We start from the raw sequence: 18,532 nt of genomic DNA on the forward strand, positions 1-18,532 counted from the left end.
AGAGCAGATGTTCTACCTAGAGCCAAGGCTCACTTGGAACATCTGGGCCAGGTCAGACCAGGACAAGAGGCCAGGGGGCAAGAGGAGTGAGCAGGAGGCTGTTTCTCCCTTTTCCTCCTGCATTCCAGCCCACCCCACTTCTCAGGAGTGTGTTCCAGAATGGGCCCTCTGGACTTAGGAATGGAATTCTAAGTGGCTGGGTGTGTGCTACGAAGGTTAGTGGGGTGTGTTTGCTAGTGCATTGTTGTTGAGAGCCTCAGAATCATCATACTACCAGCCTGACAGTTTAGCAACATTGGGTGACATGTCTGGGGTTGGCTCACCATGGCCCTGTGCTGTTCAGGAAGCTGTGTTGAGCCTAACCTTGTTGCATTTGTAGGGTGACCTCTGGGAGAGGCTAGGACTAGAGGAAATTGCCCAGTGAGCTGGCTTGGGGAAATCTCTGTTTGGAGAATCAGCTTTGAGATGATGTAAAGTAGAATGGTTAAGACCAAGAACTCTGGAGCCATGGGGTGTAAGTTCAAATCCAGCTCCACCTCTTGGCATCTGTGTGACTGTAGGAATGGAAAGGCAGATTCCTATCCATTTTACAAGAGGATTTGATCTTGACTCTGTCATCATCCCCCTGAGAACCCGATATAGGCAGTACATTTAGGCAGCATTGCTTACAGTATGAAACAAATGGATAGGGAGTCCTACTCATTCATATCTGGTAGAAGGCCATGCTTTGTGCTTTGCCAAGTACAGTGACTTTTTTCATGGGCCTGTCCCTCTGGAAGCTATGTCTGTGGAGTTGTTACAAGTAATAGTGGCTCCATGAAGGTGTTAAGCCAGGTTGCTGTACCCACCTTCTCCTACACCTTTGCCAAAATCAGAATGGGATGGGCAAAGAGAATGGCCTTCCTTCCTTCCTTCCTTCCTTCCTTCCTTCCTTTTTTGCGGTACTGGGGATGGAACTCAGGAGCATTCTATCTCCGAGCTACACCCCCAGCCCTACTTTTTATTCTTTATTTTGAAACAGGGTCTCATTGAGTTGCAAAGGGCCTCAGTAAGTAGCTGAGACTGTCCTCAGCTCCAACAACAATCCTCCTGTCTCATCCTCCCAATCTCTGGGATTACAAGCATGCGCCACCGCACCTGGCCTATATGGTCTGGGACTCTGTGGCCTGGTTCCACCAAAGAGGAAGTTCCGAGGCTACCCTGCCCACAAGTTGAGTGTCCTGTCTTATACCCTTCAAGTGTTCATGGTAGTCCTGTAAAATTAAAAGTCCATAAAATTAAAAGACCCTTGGTGGCCATTATGGAGTGACTGGGATTGCTTTTTTTGTTTTAACTCTGTGTGCATTTTTCTCATCTATAGAATGGGGATGCTAATACTACGTACCTTTGGGGGTGGTTGTAGAGATTGTAAGGTGCTTATTATAAGCACAGTGTCTAGTATGTAAGTATGTGCCGCTGGCACCATCTTCATCACCGCCACCATCACCATCACCGTCATCGCTGAAGGAAGGCCTGGAGGTCTTTTCTCCTTTGGGTCAGCTCCAGTCTCATCGTGGCTCCTAGCTCACTGTGTGGCTTTGGGCCGATGACCTAATTCTCTACGGATACAAATTCTTCCAGTATATGCCAGGTGTTCCATTTATTTATGGAATGACTAGACGAAGTTGGGCACCAACTAAATGATCTTTAGGGTGTCTTATGGTTTCACATAGTAGATCTTGGGCAACATTGAATAGAGAAGAAAATGGAGGAGGAATGGAGCAAGGGGAGGGAAACACCCTGCAGAGTAAGAGGCATCAGGGCTCCCAGGTCTGGGGCGGTATGGAGAGGGGAACAGTTGATCGGAAGAGGTGGAGGGTGTTCACTGGTCCTACACACCCCACAGGTGTGTCCAAAGCCTAAGAGAGGAACATAGATGATTCCAGCCTGGGAGTAATACTGGACAGAGCCAATGTTTGCAGGGCAGGTTAAAAAGATCCCAGGGCTAGCCAGGCATGGTGGAATATGCCTGTAATCCCAGTACTTGGGAGGCTGAGACAGGAGGATCAAAATTTCAAAGCCAGCCTCAGCAAATTAGTGATACCTTGTTTCCAAACAAAGAAACAAGCAAGCAAACAAACAAAAATAGGACAGAGAGTATAGCTTGGAGATAGACTGCCTCTGGGTTCAATCCCAAGGCACCACCAAAAAAAAAAAAAAAAAGAAAAAGAAAAAGAAAGGGATCAGAGGGCAATGGTGTGTGGCTAAGAAACTATTTCAGTGGTTATTTTGAGGTATTTTGAAGTACTGCTTCGAGAAAAACTGCAGACTAGCCTTGTGTTTTCCGATATTTCTTCTCTGCGGGTAGCAATCAGAGTGGCAACGAGGCTGGGGATTTCTGACCTTCCTAACTGCCGGTGAGCAGAAGTTAGCTATGCCCCCAGGAGGAAAATGGTCCTGATACTGTGTTTTTCCCTCCTTCAGGTCTCAATGCCGGTGCTTTCTATGCCTTGTCCACGCTGCTGAACCGCATGGTGATCTTCCACTACCCGGTAAGGGAGTTTCCCAAGCGTACTGGGCCTGGAGATTACAGGATTCCCGAGTCTGTCTGGGCAGAGGCTGGGGCAGCAGTTAACTCCTGGCTGCCCCTCGCCCCGGGCTCCCCATAGGCAGCCTGCTATGGATGGTGGTATGCTTATGGGATTTGAGGAAGATGGCACTGGGTCTCGACTAAGTCTTTGGTGTTGTTGACCTGTGATGGCATGACCAATGAGTGATTGTGTGACAAATGAGATAGCATCCTTGAGCACTTTTTTTTTCTACAAAAGAAGCATAATTATTTTTATCGGGTATGATTTCATATGCCTGTAATCCCAGTATTGGGAGACTGAAATGGGAGGATTGCAGTTTGAGGCCAGCCTCAGCAGTTTAGTGAGACCATTAGTAACTTTGTGAGGCCCTGTTTCAAATTAAAAAATAATTTTTAAAAAGGGCTGGGGGTATAGCTCAGAGAAATGCCTCTGGGCTAAATCCCCAGTAACACACATACGCATAAGAAAAAGAAAAGGAAAAGAAAAAAAAAAGAAGCATAATTACTTCTTATAAAGTTATTTTTAGGATTAGAGAGCAGATAATATTTGTGGGTATGTATGTATGCATATATTGATACCATATTTATCATATAGTATATATGTAGAATATATAGCATATTGCCTGGTAACGTAATACCTCCCTCACATGCACAGACAAGATATGTAAAATATGGGCAAGGTTTAATTTTGAATTCTTAGTTGCTTAACTGAAAGCACTTTTTAAAAATGTTTCCAGACCAAACCGGGCATTATGGCACACTCCTGTAATCCCAGTACTTGAGAGGCTAAGACAGGAGAACCACAGGTTTGAGGACAGCCTCAGCAACTTAACAAGACCCTGTTTTAAAATTTTAAAAAAGGCCAGGGTGGTAGCTCAGAGGTAGAATGCCCCTAGGTTTAATTCTCAGTACTAAAAAGAAAAAAAAAATACAGCCGGGCATGGTGGCGTACGCCAATAATCCCAGTATTTGGGAGGCTGAGACAGGAAGATCGAGGTTCGCAGGCAGCCTCAGCTACTACTTAGTGAGGCCCTTTGCAACTCAGTGAGACCCTGTTTCAAAATAAAACAATAAAAAATAGGGCTGGAGGGTATAGCTCAGAGGTAGAATGCCCCTGGGTTCCATCCTCAGTATTGCAAAAAATAAAAAATAAATAAAGACAATAAATAAAGACAAACCAATAAAAGGACTCGGACCTCACGCTTGCTGAGGTGATTGCGTTGTGGCTCAGGGTTCCCGTTTGGGAGTTTGTTAGGTAGCAGTTCAAATCCTGGCTCTGTGCTTGCTGTATGCCTCGTGACCTTGGATAGTAGGTTAGTCTCATTGGTTCTTAGCTTAATTATTGTAAAGTGGGCAGACTGACTTTTAACCTTAAGGTGGGTTTATGAGGCTTAAATGCAACAATGATGTAAAATCTCAAGCAGGGCACCTGTCTTACAGTAAGGCATAAGCATTCAAAAATATAAAACTATTACTTCCTTTTGGTACTGAGAGCTAAAGCAAAAAAAAAAAAATCTAAGAATAGAATATTTGAATTCCAACTGATTTACCCATCTGCGAAATGAAATAATGATCAATAAGCGGTGTTGCTCTGAGGTTTAAATTTGCTTTAAAAACCTGACCAAAAGTCATGTGAGGACTGAATATGGTTCATCATGTCACCTCAGCATCTATCACCATGCTGTATCAAACACCCAAAATAATAGCCAGGGTTTTATTGTTTAGAAGAACAACTGTCTAAGATTCTCCCAGGCCATCTTCTTTCAAAACATCTTGTCCTGATTCTTGCTGAATCCTGGCTCTCGGGAGCCTGGGTCACTTGCCCTTGCCCTTTGTCCTCATCTTGTCCTCTCACTGGGTGATCTCTGGGGTTCTCCCCAGGGGGAAGAAGTGAATGCTGGAAGAATTGGCCTGACCATTGTCATTGCGGGGATGCTTGGGGCTGTGATCTCGGGCATCTGGCTGGACAAGAGCAAAACCTACAAGTAAGTGACACTTCCTCCCCCGCTGAGGATTGGGGGCCCCCCCCTTTTTTTTTAAGTGCTACATTCCTGAGCAATGCAGCTCAGAAACTTTGGGCACGGCAGCTGGAATCAGAGTAGCCAAGCAGGCAGTTCCAACTTCTCTGAGTCTCGGTTTCCTCCTTTGCAAAGTGAGGGATCCTATACCCACCCTGTGCAGATCTTAAGAAATTGAGAGAGCAGGGCATGATGGTGCACGCTTGTAATCCCAGTGCTTGGGAGGTTGAGACAGGAGGATCTCAGGCTCGTGGCCAACCTCAGCTACCTAGTGAGGCTCTCCACAACTTAGTGAGACCCTGTTTCAAAATAAAGAATGAAAAAATAGTGGTGTAGCTCAAAGGTAGGGTGCCCCTTGATTCCATCCCCAGTACCACAGGAAGAAAAAAAAAAGAAAAAAAAGAAAGTGAGAGAAAGTAGATATCCAGGCCAGCACAGCCCTCTTCCCCACCCCTGTATTCCACACAGCTTTGTGGAAGAAAGGGCAGATGAGGGAGAAATGAAAATGAAAACAAAAAAAAAGTCTCAGCAGTTGGAAAAAGTCTGTGGGAACTCCAGAGAGTGGAGATGAGGATTCCACTGCCCCATTCCGGCAGCTCCTCATGGACGGTGGAGGTTAACCACGGTCTCACACTGACTGCTGGATTTGGACATCATGCTCTTACTTCACTTTGCAGTGTATATTACCTTGCAGTTGTTATACCTTGTTGGTAAATATCCCATGGTGCTTTGGACTTAAGTCTTAGTGCATTGTTTTTTTTTTTTTCCTCAGTACTAAGTATTGAACCCAGGGGCATTCTACCTCCAACCTACACTCCTAGCCCTATTTTTTTATTCTTTATTTTGAAATGGGATCTCACTAAGTTGTGAAGGGCCTCACTAAGTTGCTGAGGTTGGCCACGAACCTAGGATCCTCCTTTCTCAGCCTCCCAAGTATGGGATTACAAGCATGCACCACCATGCCCGGCCTCAGTGTCTTTCTGAGAGGCCAAAACTATCTTAAAAGGCTTAACTTTGTGTGGCAGGCTAATCTTGACATAGCAATGCATATTCCTGGCCCCAATGACCATGTAGTAGAGGAGTCTGTATTTGTAAAAAACAAGCTGGCTTCTCAGTTTAGCAGAAAAAATGTTCCTGACAGCAAACAGCTGCCCAACACCCTTCCCTCTTTTTTTCTCCAGTGCTGGGGATCAAACCCGGGGCCTCATACATGCTAGGCAAGGCTGTACGACAAAGCCACACCCCCAGCCCCATCCTCCCCTTCTGGGACTCTCCATACATCCCATGCTTTGGGTGCTCAGTTGATACTGGCTGATGGGGCAGCTGCCAGGCTTGTCCTGAGCTGGGGCAGGGCCACATTCCTGCTGCTTTGTTAAGGCCTCCGACGTTCCCAGTGTCTGGAGGCGACAGACAGTGGCAGACCTGTTCTCTGCCACACAGACCCGCTTCTGTGAGGCTCTGGTCAGACCAGGTCTCACTGTGGCTGCCCTAGTCAAAGGCCAATTGAGGCCACTGGGGATGTGGCTGCCCGCCTCGCCACGACCAGGAGCCTGGCGCTGCTTAATTACCACTGGTGGAGCTCGGCTGCCATCTCGTCTCTGCCATCTGGCAGCTGCTTGCTTTGGCCAGATGCAGGAGCAGTGAGGATGGCCACTCCCAAACCAGTGGGCAGCCGGGTCCCTTCCTCCAGGACCTGCTCTACAGCAGCAGGAGGGAGGGAGTGGAATGTCGGCTGGGCTAGGACATGGGCAGCCAGACGATTCAGATGAATTAGAAAATACAGTGGAAGGACTGGGGAGGATGCTTCTTCAGCCCCCTTCAGAAGCCAGACGTCGCCAGGGCTAGTGCGGTTGCTGCCTAAATCCAGCAGTCAGTGTACGACTCTTGATCCTGTTCTACTACCCGGGCAGAGAGAGGACAGCTCTCAGTGGGCCAAGAGAACCCTGACACTCTTTCAATTTGATGCCAGCTCTCTACTCGCAGATATGTCCACTTTGGGGACTGGAAATTGGGTGGTGAGGTCTGTTTATTTCAGGGCTGGGATCGAAATCCTCATTCCAAACTGGTCAGTGGTTTAAGATGAAGCTGTGTTTAAACAAACATGGCAAAAAAAAAAAGTTGAGTGAGCTTATGAAATCACTGAGAAAAACTGATGCCCATGAAGCTGCCTGCTGCAGGGGGGTGGGACTAGAGGAAAGGGAGCAGGGGGAAGGGGGAGGAGGCTTCCCACCCCTGCAGCCCCTTTCTAGCACCAGATGGGAGTGGCATCACTTGGAGGCCCTGGCCTTGACCTTTTCCAGAGATGTGGCCACAAGGTAGATTGTTAAGTTTATTGTGTAGTGGGAGAAAGCGCTGGGGTTTCAAACCCAGCTCTGGGTTCAGATCCCAGCCTTGTGTATACTCAACTTTGGACCAGGGACTTAACCAGTTTTTAGTCTCCTCACTGGTAAATTAGGGATAATCATACATGTCTTGCAGGATTTTTGTAAGAGTGTTGGGTTGAAATAATAAAAACAGGTAAAATACTTAATGGAATTTGACACCCAATGCGTCTGGGTATTAGTTTGACATATGCCCACTGGTGCGCGTTTCTGATTTCAGGGGAGACTCGTGAAGGCTTTAAGCTTCCATTCTGGGCAGGAGGACAGTGGCTGTATGGAGCTTGAGCCCTGCACCAACTAGTAAAGGGAGATGAGCTCGGGGTCAGCTTGCAAGGGTCAGGGCCACAGCGGAGTCCTGGGGGACAGACATGGGAGAGAAGTGTGTGGAGGGGCACAGCAGGGGTGAGCCCGACAGACGCCTTGATGAGGGCACTCCTGGCAAGAGAGAGTGGGTGGGAGTTCCTCACCGTGGCTTTGGAGTCAAGCCCTTAGGTCAGAGCTGGAGAACGCAGCCTCCTAATTCCACTGTCTGGGATAGAGTACTTCAGACTCAACAGGAAAAGCTGTGCTGGGCTGTGCAAGTGGCAACAGGAAGAACTCAGTGATGGCGGAAAGCATCCGAAAGTCACAGCACTGCCTGGCTTTGTCCTGGGTCTGAGGCAAAGCTCACAAGCAGAAATGGGTGGACTGGGGCTAGTCTTGCCCATCGCTGCCCCCTGACCAGGGCTGACGTTCCTTGTGTTTTTTGCTTTTTTTGTTGTTATTGTTGTTTCCTTTTCCTGGTGGGAGGTATGGGTGGGAGCTGTGCCCTTTTGTCCTGTAGATAGGACTGACAAGTCAAGGGGCAGCTTGTCAAGAGGATTCTGACCCGGGCATGGTGGCACACGCTTGTGATCCCAGCATTCGAGAGGCTGGGACCGGAGGATCATGGCTCACAACCAGCCTCAGCTACTTAGTGAGGCCCTTTGCAACTCAGTGAGATCCTGTTTCAAAATAAAGAATAAAAAATAGGGCTGGAGGTGTAGCTCAGAGGTAGAATGCCCCTGGGTTCCATCCCAGTACTGCAAAAAAAAAAAAAAGACATTCTGTCTACAGCAGATGGCTTCATACTTGCCCACTCTTACCCTTTGTAACATTGATCTTGAAGTAACAAAATAGTTATTTGTGTGATCATTGGTTCATTAAGGTCACAGACAAAAAATTCTATGAAAGCCAACGTCCTAGCAAATAGCAGAGAGCTTGTCAGACAGCAGGTGCCTGGCAGATGCTAGTGGAATGAACAACTGAATGATGGATCTTGTTAAAGTTAGAAGCGTACAGCTCAACTCCTTTGCTCTACTTACAGGGAGACAATCCTGGTGGTGTACATCATGACTCTGGTGGGCATGGTGGTGTTCACAGTGACCTTGAACCTGGGACACCTGTGGGTGGTGTTCCTAACAGCTGGCACGATGGGGTAAGTTTCACTTCTCATCTGTTTAACTGGAAAACACCATCCAGGGCCGTGGAGGTGCCAGGATCCTAGGATGTGATATAGATTCCTTTAGCTGCCTGCTTGCAGACCCCAGAAGATGTGGAAAGGTGCCCAGGGGACTTGGCTCTACTTATGACACTTCAGGCATCCTGATGTGTCCTCTTGTGTTGCAGTGGAGCATGGAGGGTGTCCTTTAAGACCTCTGGGGTGCTAGGGAATGTTTAGAGCCTTTTTTTTTTTAAGCCTTGCCTGGGATAGTATAGGGTGAGAGAAAGCACCTGGAGCTGAGAATCAGAAACAATGGGACCCGGTTTCATATTCTGCTGCCAACTCTCTGTTAGACCACAGGCAAGCCACTGAGCAACCCTGAAGATAAGGATGGCTGCCTCCTAGAGCTGTCAAAAGGGTTGAGAGAATAATGGGTATGAAAATAAGAAGTGTGGTGTAGAAAGAAGGGCTTAGAATTGGAATTTTTTGTTGGATGAGAAAATATATGCAGTAGGACCCCTGTCACGGGGCCTCTGCTCACCTCCCAGTTACTTTCTTTGGGCAGTATGAAAGCGTGTGAAGGTGTTAATGTGAGTGTGTGAGAGAGACACAGCTGGCATTCCATCCTTCTCAGCTGGCTATCTCTGGAAGGAAATAAAGAGGATCCTGAGCTCCTCCTTCCAGGTCCCAGAGAGCCACAGAGATGCTGCTCAATATCCAGAGACTTCCCACTTCCAGCACAGGGCCTGTGGACCCAGGACACAGTCTCCCAGCAGGAAGTGAAACACAGCCAGTGTCCTTGCCTCTCCTGTAAATGCCGAGCCTGTCATTGGTGGCTGGATAGAGAGGCAGCAGGGGATGCTAGGGGCCCGCTGAGCACAAGGCCTGCATATGGACCTCCTGGTCTGCAGGCCTCTCTCTGTCCCTAGTATAACCATCTAGGGGATGACCAGGTCATCGTGGGCCTTGAGTGTCTTTATGGGAAAGAAAGCATGGACGTGGGAGTTTAAGGGAAGAGGCAGGCTCCCATCTTTGCTCTGGAAGCTCTCCATCACCTTGTGTCTCTGATATGGACTTCAGCTTCTTTATGACTGGCTATCTCCCGCTGGGGTTCGAGTTTGCTGTGGAGCTCACGTACCCAGAATCAGAGGGCATCTCATCTGGCCTCCTCAACGTGTCTGCACAGGTAGAGCCCTGTTGTTTCTCCGTTCCCTGCCCGGTGGGCTGGCATTGCAATATGGCAGCTCACTTCTCCCTAGCAGGCTGGTGGATACATCTCAGGTCCACTCTTCCTGATGTTTTTCCAGGTGTTTGGGATCATCTTCACCATCTCCCAGGGCCAGATTATTGAAAACTATGGGACCACGCCTGGGAACATCTTCCTGTGTGTTTTCCTCACCCTGGGAGCAGCCCTCACTGGTGAGCTGGGACCTGAGGGCAAGATGCGTTTCAGGCTGTTTGGGGACCAGGCCATTGGCAATTCGGGACCCCAGTCTCTTCATTGATCTTGTGATAGGGACAATACAGGGGGACAGATGGGAGGCCCTGCTGGGAAATCTGCTTGAAGGGGTGTGACATGTTTTGGTAGAAGAACCATGGACTATCGATCTAGGAGACCCAGTTTGAATGTCAAACTGAAGCTGAGGTCTATGGCTGTTGGCCTTGGGCAAATGGACCTACCTCTAGGTGCCTCGGCTTCCTAATCTGTAAATTGTGATGTTTATAGCGATGTGTGTTAAGGCTTTGGCAAATATAAGTGACCCATGAGGGTTAGCCAGTGGCCTTAATGATGTGTGCCTCCCAGGGACAGCAGTGGTCCTGGGGGCTTTATTGAACCAGGTGCTGGTGCCCCTAGCTCCCTTGAAGATCTGAGGTAGTTAGGGGTTCCCATGACCCTGAGGAGAGTGGGGGTCACTGTCTGTCTTTGTCACTCTTCCTTTCCCTTCTCAGCATTCATTAGGGCGGATCTCCGTAGGCAAAAGGCAAACAAAGAATATCCCGAGACTGTGAGTATGTGGAAACTTGGTGGGGCCCAGCTGGGGCCTGGGCTTGTGATGAGGATGTGGCATCGGGGGGCCCTGGGGAGCTCCCAAAGGGACTGGTGTTGTGGTGCCGTGAAACTGGCTCAACCTCTTACATACATGGATCCCAAAGGTCTCCTGGGTGGGCATTTGGCCTTGTTTTTCTGCTATGATGATGATGATTTGTGTGTGTGGTGCTGGGAACTGAATCCAGGGGGGCAGTCTACCTCTGAGCTATACTCCCAGACCTATTTTTTTATTCTTAATTTTGAAACAGAGTCTCACTGAGTAGCTGAGGCTGGCCACAAACCTGCAATCTTCCTGTCTCAGCCTCCCAGGTACTGGGATTACAAGTGTGTGCCACCACACCCAGCTCCTATTTTATTTTTGTTTTGAAACAGAGTCTCACAGCTGGGCGTGGTGGCGCACGCTTGTAATCCCCGCGCTTGGGAGGCAGAGACAGGAGGATCGCGCAGGTTCGAAGCCAGCCGCGCGCGCTGGCTTAAGAGACTCTGTTTCCAAATAAAAATGTAAAAATAGGTCTGGGAGTGTAGCCCAGAGGTAGAAGGGCTTCCAGGAACCCCAGTACCACCCCCAAAAAAAGTTAAAAAATGAAACAGAGTCTCACTAAGTTGCTGATAGCCTCACTAAGTTGCTGAGGCTGCTCGTGAACCTGCGATCCTCCTTATCTCAGCCTCCCAAGTACTGGGATTACAGGTGTGTGCTACCACACTGGGCTTTCCTGCTATTCTTTTCAGGGCTCTTCTGCTTCCTATCCTCCTCCTGACTCCCCTACTGTGGTCCCCAGAGCACACCACTGTTGTCTGCCAAGCAGTGCCCGCCTCCTGGATCCTGAGTCAAGTCCTGCATCCCTGGCTCCACTCCTGTGGGGCTGGGTTTAGTGGCAGGGGAGGGAAAGTGGGAGCCTGGCTTGACCACTTTGTCATGGCAGTGGTGCCTCTAGGGCAGGGTTCTCTTGGCACGTGACACCCCCTAGGCAGGGCCCTGAGGATGGAGCCAGTCCGTTGGCAGTGAGGCTCTAAAGGGCAAGTTGGGAACAAGAGATGGAAGCATGTGGTGAGGGGAGAGGACCGGGAATGTGAGCCAGAGCAGAAAAGTGTTTCCCACCTGCTCTGATCAGCTGAAAACCACTTCAATAAAAATGGTAGGTATCAAACCAGGTGCAGTGGCTCTCACCTGTAATTCTGGTTCTTGGGAGGTTGAGATAAGAAGATTACAAGTTTGATCTCTGCTTTCAGCATGTGGTAACTTAGTGAGACTCTGTTTTGAAAAAAAGGGGGGTTAGAGGTGTAGCTTAGACATAGAACTTCTGTGGGTTCAGTCTCCAGTACCCCCACATGCACACGCACACATATGTGCACACACATGCACACACATATGCGCACACACATGCACACACACGTATGCGCACACACATGCACACATGTACATTAGGGATCAGCTCTGAGCAAAGATGTAAGGAATATCAAATCTGAGGAGGAGTAAAAGTAAGATATTTCTTTTTAAAAGAACAAAACAACATACTTATTACAGAGATAGTACAAAGACCTAGGAAGTGTACAAGATTTAAAAGTTAAGTTATCATCCTATCATCTAGAGATAAGATGCCACCATGTTTCACATCTGACTGTGGATATGAGTGTGCATATGAGTGCATATGAGTGTGGGTATGATTGTTTCCTTTTAAGAGCAGAAATGGAATCCACTCTTTCTTTTTTATTTACTGAAAACACTATCAGGCTACTAGTCTTCTACAGCATATATTTAATGACGGCACAGCTTCCCATTATATGGATAAGTTATGATTTGTTTAACAGTTTTCTTGTCTTGTTAATCAGGATTTTTTCTGGTTGTTATAAATAATGTTGTATCTAATATGTTAGAGGCTGTTTCTTTGTGTGTGTATACGTGTGTGTGTGTGTGTGTGTGTGTGTGCGCGCACACATGCTACAGTGCTGGAAATGAGATCCAAGGCATCATACCTCCTAGGCACGCCTTTGCCTCTGAGCTACCACACCGAGCTTGCATGCTTTTTAGTGTATAGTATTTCCTTAGAAAATAATCAGTATAGATCAATGGTCATACAAATTTTTAAGATGTTTTTTACAGCATTAGATATTGAACCCAGGGGAATTTTTCACCCCCAGTCCTTTTCTTCCTTCTTTCCTTCCTCCCTCCCTCCCCCCCTCCCTCTCTATCTCTCTCTCCCTTTCTTTTTCTTTCTTTCCTTCTTTCTTTCTTTTTTTTTTTTTTTGGTACTGGGGATGGAACCCAGGAGCATTCTACCTCCAAGCTACACCCCTCGCCCTATTTTTTATTCCTTATTTTGAAACGGTTTCACTGAGTTGCAAAGGGCCTCACTAAGCAGCTGAGGCTCTCCACGAACTGTGATCCTCCTGTCTCAGCCTCCCAAATGATGGGATTTACAAGCGTGCGCCACCATGCCTGGCTCCTTTTCAATGTTTATTTTTGTTTGTTTGTTTGTTTTGAAACAGGTTCTTGCTAGGTTGCTGAGAGTCTTGCTAAATTTCTGAGGTTGGCCTCAAACTTGTGATCCTCTTGTCTGAGTCTCTCAAGTACTAGAATTACAGGCACATGCCACCACGCCTGGCTATTTTCAAGATTTTATGTGTCACTAAATTGCCTTCTAGAAAGATACTGTCAAAGCCAGGAGTGGTGTTGCATGACTGTGATTCCTGTACTTGGGTGGTAGAGACAGGAGGATCATTTGAAGACAGCCTCAGACACTTAACAAGACCTTGTTTCAAAATAAAAAATAAAGCCGGGCATGGTGGCGCATGCTTGTAATCCCCGCACTTGGGAGGCTGAGACGGGAGGATCGCGTAGGTTCGAAGCCAGCCTCAGCTGCTTAGTGAGGCTCTCGGCAACCTAGTGAGACCCTGTTTCCAAATAAATATAATATAGGTCTGGGAGTATAGCCCGGAGGTAGAAAGCTTCTGGGTTCCTCCCCCAGTACCACACACACACACACACACACACACACACACACACACACACAAAGATAAGTCTGGGAGTATAGCTCAGAAATAGAATGCTCTTGGATTCAATCCCTAGCACCACACACACACACACACAAAAAAAAAAAAAAAAAAAAAAAAAAAAAAAAAAAAAGGAAGGAAGGAAGAAATAGCACCACCAGTGTATATCCTAATGGCAGTGTATAGAGCGCCAATGCTGAGCATTTGTCATTTTGAAAAATCTTTGCCAATTTTCTAGGGCAAAAATGGTTATCTGCAAGAGGTGTTTTTAGCAGTTAAGGGTGTGTGTTGGCAGTTAGATGAGAATCCTTAGTTCTTTACTATTTATCCTCTGATATCACATTGTTAGGTTGGCAGGAAGGAGCGGGTGGCACGTGGAAGGAAGAGCCTAGAGTAAGATATTCCCTGGGAGACAGGGAAGGCTGTAAAGCAGGAACCATGTTCTCTGGACGCGCAGGCAGACAGAGGGCCACCGAGGGTCGGGGTGCTCACCTTGATGTGCATAAGGATGTAATGATTTGGTACTCTTTGGTCAATAAATATATAATAAGCCTGGGAAAAGGTATGTAATAAAACAGGATAGATTTTTTTGGTGAAAAGCTTTCAATTTGGAATGTGACATGTTGTGTGAGTACATGAAATTTTGCTGTGTTTATTTTATAATCTGTTTATATTGGCAGATGTAGGCAAACAGAAAGAAAACAAATAGAAGTCACCTATAATTCTACCTCCAAGAGATAACCTACTAGCCCTTTAGTTCGTTTTCCAGTGCTGTAATCTTTGGGTGTGCTCCTGTATATTTCGTTTTCTACTCGATTTTCTGCTGAACATAACTATATAAACTTTCCACCACATAATTTTACTCTACCACAACATCATATCGATCTCTCTTTATATACACACATCTACACACACACACACACACACATACACACACACACACACACACACACAATTCCCATCTTCTCAACTATTTCTTTTGTTTTAGTATTTTACTATTTTTTCAGTCAGATCCTTGTGCACATGGTCCAGGTTTTTAAGTCAAGGTCGGAGTTCTTGGCTTCTTGAAGTCTTCTTGAATCTGGGGTATTGGAAACAGTGCTAAGTAGGAGTAGGAGCCTTCAGTTCTTGTAGGGGTGCTCAACTGTCCTGTGTCTGTGGACTTGACCAGCATTCTTGACCATTTGGTGCTAAGGGTGGGGTCAGAGTCAGCTAGGGCTGACCCCAGTGAGGAAGCCGTGGCCATCACAGAGCATCCTCCTCTGGAGGCCTGTCATTGCACACCCATGGGGGTCAGTGTAACTTGGAGACCTGCAGACACATATATTGTCAGATATAGTCACATCTGCTCTCTCTGTACATTGATGAGATGTATAGTTTAGTAAAAAGAGATAGAACTTCTAGGGCAGAGATAATAACTGATCTTGACTAACAATCTTTTGGGCTTGGGTTTCCATTTTTTCCCCACACACATAGGTAGGAGCTGTGCTTTTGTCCCTACTAACCCATTTCTGATTGTAATTTTAGGAGATGGCTTTGGAGGAGGGAGGTGTGTATGAGTTCTGTGTGTACATATGTGTACATTCATGTGTGCCCATGTGTGGATGTGTCAGAGAGAGGGGAGAGAGAGTCTCACTGACTGACTTGAGTTAGCTGTGGCCTGCATGAAGGCTCCCCAGGCCCGAGCTGACCTGGTGCAAAGGCTAGCAAGACTCCAAGTGGAAGGGTTGTATTCCTACAGCTGTGGCCCTTGCCGTGAACTGGCTCTGAGACACTCGAGGGAGAGAGCACGCTGCCCAGTTGGCACTGGCACTAGCTTGGCCCTGCAGTGCTCTTCCAAGCCTTGAGTGGTGTCGGCTGTCCAGCGCTGTGTCTATGCCCAAGTCCCCCTAGATTTTTAGAATACTCATTGTGGGAACAGGCAAAGCATTTTTTAAAACAACTGACAAGTGCTCACATTGGCAGTATGTCCCAGGGACCCCACAGGATCATTTCCAGGCCACGTTTAATTCCAAGTCCACTGAACAAGTGCAACTAGGAAGACTCTTCTGCTGAAATGAATCCTGTGCCACCCTTCCCTGAGAAAGCCAAGGCCAAACCGCCTCCAAGGCTTTTCCCCCTATGCATAGCATATGAAGACAGCCAGTGAGCTTTATGTGCAATTACACATGCTGTCTTTAAAACTCTCCTCAGAGAGGAGGAAGGCTGAACTTGATTAATGAGGGCATACATCTGAATACGTGTAAAATTATGAATATGGCATGGTTACCCTGGACAACCATTGGTGGGAGGGGGGAAGGGAAAATGGGGGTGGGGGGGAGAGGGCACCAAGTATAGTTTAAATGTATACCATTTATGTTCAATAAAAAATTTGTAAAAAAAAGAAAACTCTCCTCAGCCGGCTGTGGCGGCACACAACTGTAATCCTAGTATTTGGAGGGTTGAGAGAGGAGGATTGTAGGTTTGAGGCCAGCCTCAGCAACTTAGTGAGATTCTCATCAACATAGCAAGACCCTATTTCAGGATAAAAAAAAAATAAGAAAAAAAGGGCCAAGGTACTTGTAGCTCAGAGGTAGAACGCCCCTGGCACCCAGTACTAGTACCCCAATCCCCAGTGCCAAAAACCAAATAAAAAACAACTTCTCTGTGGCATCCATGCTATGCACACTATACTACTACTTCTCATGCTGGGGGTTCCCTCCAAATGGGGGTGGTGGGAAATTTTGAGGGACTGGAAACCTGGCGCCTCCAGCAGCTTTGAGGATGTGAGTTTGGGGCTGTGAATGGGGAGGCAAAGTGGGCTTACTTCTGTTTGCATCCTGAGAGCCTAGTACAGTGCACTCGGTATAGGATGGTCTGTGTGGCCATGGTATCACAGGTGGTTGGCCTTTAGTGTTTTGATGAGTGGTGAGTGTGTGTGTGTGTGTGTGTGTGTGTGTGAGGGCATTTACGGAAAGGTGGGTTGATGCTTCTTTTGTCCCCTTTGTCTGCTTTTGGCGATGCTCAGTGGCCTCTGGCTCTTAGACTCTCACTGATTAGAGTCACCGACAGGCTCCAGCCAGAGTGGGGTCCTGTGCCTTTTACCCACCGCTGTCTGCTTTTTTGCCTTGTAGAAAGTCCAGGAGGAGGAGAGCAACATAAGCAAGCCACCCACCATTGTATCGGAGGATCACTTCTGAGAAGGAGAGGTGGCAGCGACTCAGGGAACGCGAACACCCCACCTCTTGCTTCAGCTCAGCTCTCACTGCCAGCATGGACATCTTCGCTGGATGAACTTTCAGAGGGAACCAGCTGGAACATTTGTGGCTGGCATGGCGGTGCCTCTGCCTCCTGGAACCCACTCAAGAGCTTAGCTGGCTTAGTTGGGGGAATCACACCTTTCACCAGATACTAAGGGGATTCCGCACCCCCCAGGTCACAGTGCTGGTGTTGGGAGAGGCTGGTGGAGGGTGTTGGAGCCCATCCTGGCTTGCTCCCTTGCCTCCCACCCCTCACGGAGAATGCTTGCAAAATTATCACGGGAAGAAAGCTTATTCAGGATATAACTTTTTCTAGTGTCTTAAGACCCTCATGTGAAGCCCAGTTCTTTCTAAGGAGGGCAAGCTGCTGTGCCCGGGGTCATCCTGGGTCATCCAATGTCAGATTCTACAGAGAGGAAGCAACATACAAACCACCTCCATCAAACCGCGCACCAGGGCAAGTCTGTTAGGGCTCTCAGGTCTTCTTGCCTAGTGTTGGGGTCTCTCTCAAACTCTCTGCCCTAAGACCTGATCAGACCAAACCTCAATAAACTTGGCAAAAGCTTTGTGTGGCCATGAAGGAGGAACTAATTTGGGGGGGATGGTTATCTAGGTGAATAAGTGCTTGGGGCTCCCTTCTGAGTGTGTTTGTGGAGGTCCATATTTGAGAGGCCCAGCTCTTGAGATGGGAAGGTCCCCTTTCTCCCCACAAAAGAAGTCCTTGTCAAGGAACTTCTTTGGGTCACAGGACAACTCGTAGGCCTGCATCTTGATATGGCATTGGGAAATAGCCCTTAGCGAAATTGCTTATTTTATCCCAAAGAGAGGGAAATGGCAGCCCATTTACTCTAACCTTTACTAAAGACAAGTCTAGACCATTCTAATTTCACAGATCCAGGGTTGCTTCTGAGAAATGAGAGGAGAGGGGTAGAAAGGAAGGTACCTCTTCAAATGAGCATTGAGCCTGCTGGGATTAAGCATATCCCACCTCTGGTGGGGAAAGTATTTGCATACCTAATCCCTCTCCTATCTCACTGGTAATAATATTTATCAGATATGTTAAATTTAAAGGGATTTCCAGATGGGTGCAGTGGTGCTTGCCTATAACCTCAGTACTCAAGAGGCTGAGACAGGAAGATCACAGGTTTGAGGCCAGCCTCAGCAATTTAGTGAGACCCTCAGTAACTTAGCAAGACCCTGTTTCAAAAAAAAAAGGAGAACTGGGATTGTACCTCGGAGGTAGAATACCCCTGGGTCCCATCTCCAGTACCAAAAAGAGGGGCTGGGTAATTCCTTTAAAACCAATTCAAGCTGCCCTCCATTCCTGTCTAGCCTTCTGTTGGTTCTACTCATGGACTCATAGTCTCCTGAAAAGAAGTTTTGACAATCTCTCCTGTGTGCAGAGCAGCTGTGATCATGGCCTTGGGCAGTACCCTGCACTCTGTATGCCAGCAGCCTGGGCTGGCTGCCGTGCTCGGGTAACTTGGCTCAGTGCCCAGGGGAAACAGAAGTGTGTGTGTGTGTGTGTGTGTGTGTGTGTGTGCACGCGTGTGCACGTGGGCAGATCCAAGAGATGGATGGGAGGAAGGCACTGTGTCTGTAATAAAAAACAAACTCACACTTTTGATGGAGAGTGTCAGGGGTGGGAACTGCGCCTCACTTTTTGACAGAAGAAAAGTTTTTATTCTTCAACCCCTCAAAATGCATTAATGACATCTTTACCAAATCCATTGCTTTATTTTTAAAAAAATTCACATTTTATAATTTCAGATGTTTTAAAGCAATAAAGGATTCTCAAAGCAGCCTGCCTGGTCATTTGGTG

General features: G+C 47.4%; 1 protein-coding gene across 1 annotated transcript in view; it reads left to right on the forward strand.

The window, feature by feature from the left end:
• FLVCR2 (FLVCR choline and putative heme transporter 2) overlaps positions 1-16,650 on the forward strand; it is a gene marked incomplete at its 3' end in the record, with an annotated part of 59,414 nt that extends 42,764 nt beyond the window's left edge. The window contains exons 4-10 of the mRNA XM_080707429.1: positions 2,464-2,531; positions 4,451-4,554; positions 8,314-8,424; positions 9,511-9,616; positions 9,738-9,849; positions 10,381-10,436; positions 16,585-16,650. Coding sequence (XP_080563555.1) covers positions 2,464-2,531; positions 4,451-4,554; positions 8,314-8,424; positions 9,511-9,616; positions 9,738-9,849; positions 10,381-10,436; positions 16,585-16,650 — 623 coding nt within the window. The remainder of the gene's footprint in view (positions 1-2,463; positions 2,532-4,450; positions 4,555-8,313; positions 8,425-9,510; positions 9,617-9,737; positions 9,850-10,380; positions 10,437-16,584) is intronic.
• Positions 16,651-18,532: the final 1,882 nt, after the last annotated feature.

The sequence above is a fragment of the Muscardinus avellanarius genome (assembly GCF_963383645.1).
Source record: "Muscardinus avellanarius genome assembly, chromosome: 12".
Taxonomy (NCBI): Eukaryota; Metazoa; Chordata; class Mammalia; order Rodentia; family Gliridae; genus Muscardinus; species Muscardinus avellanarius.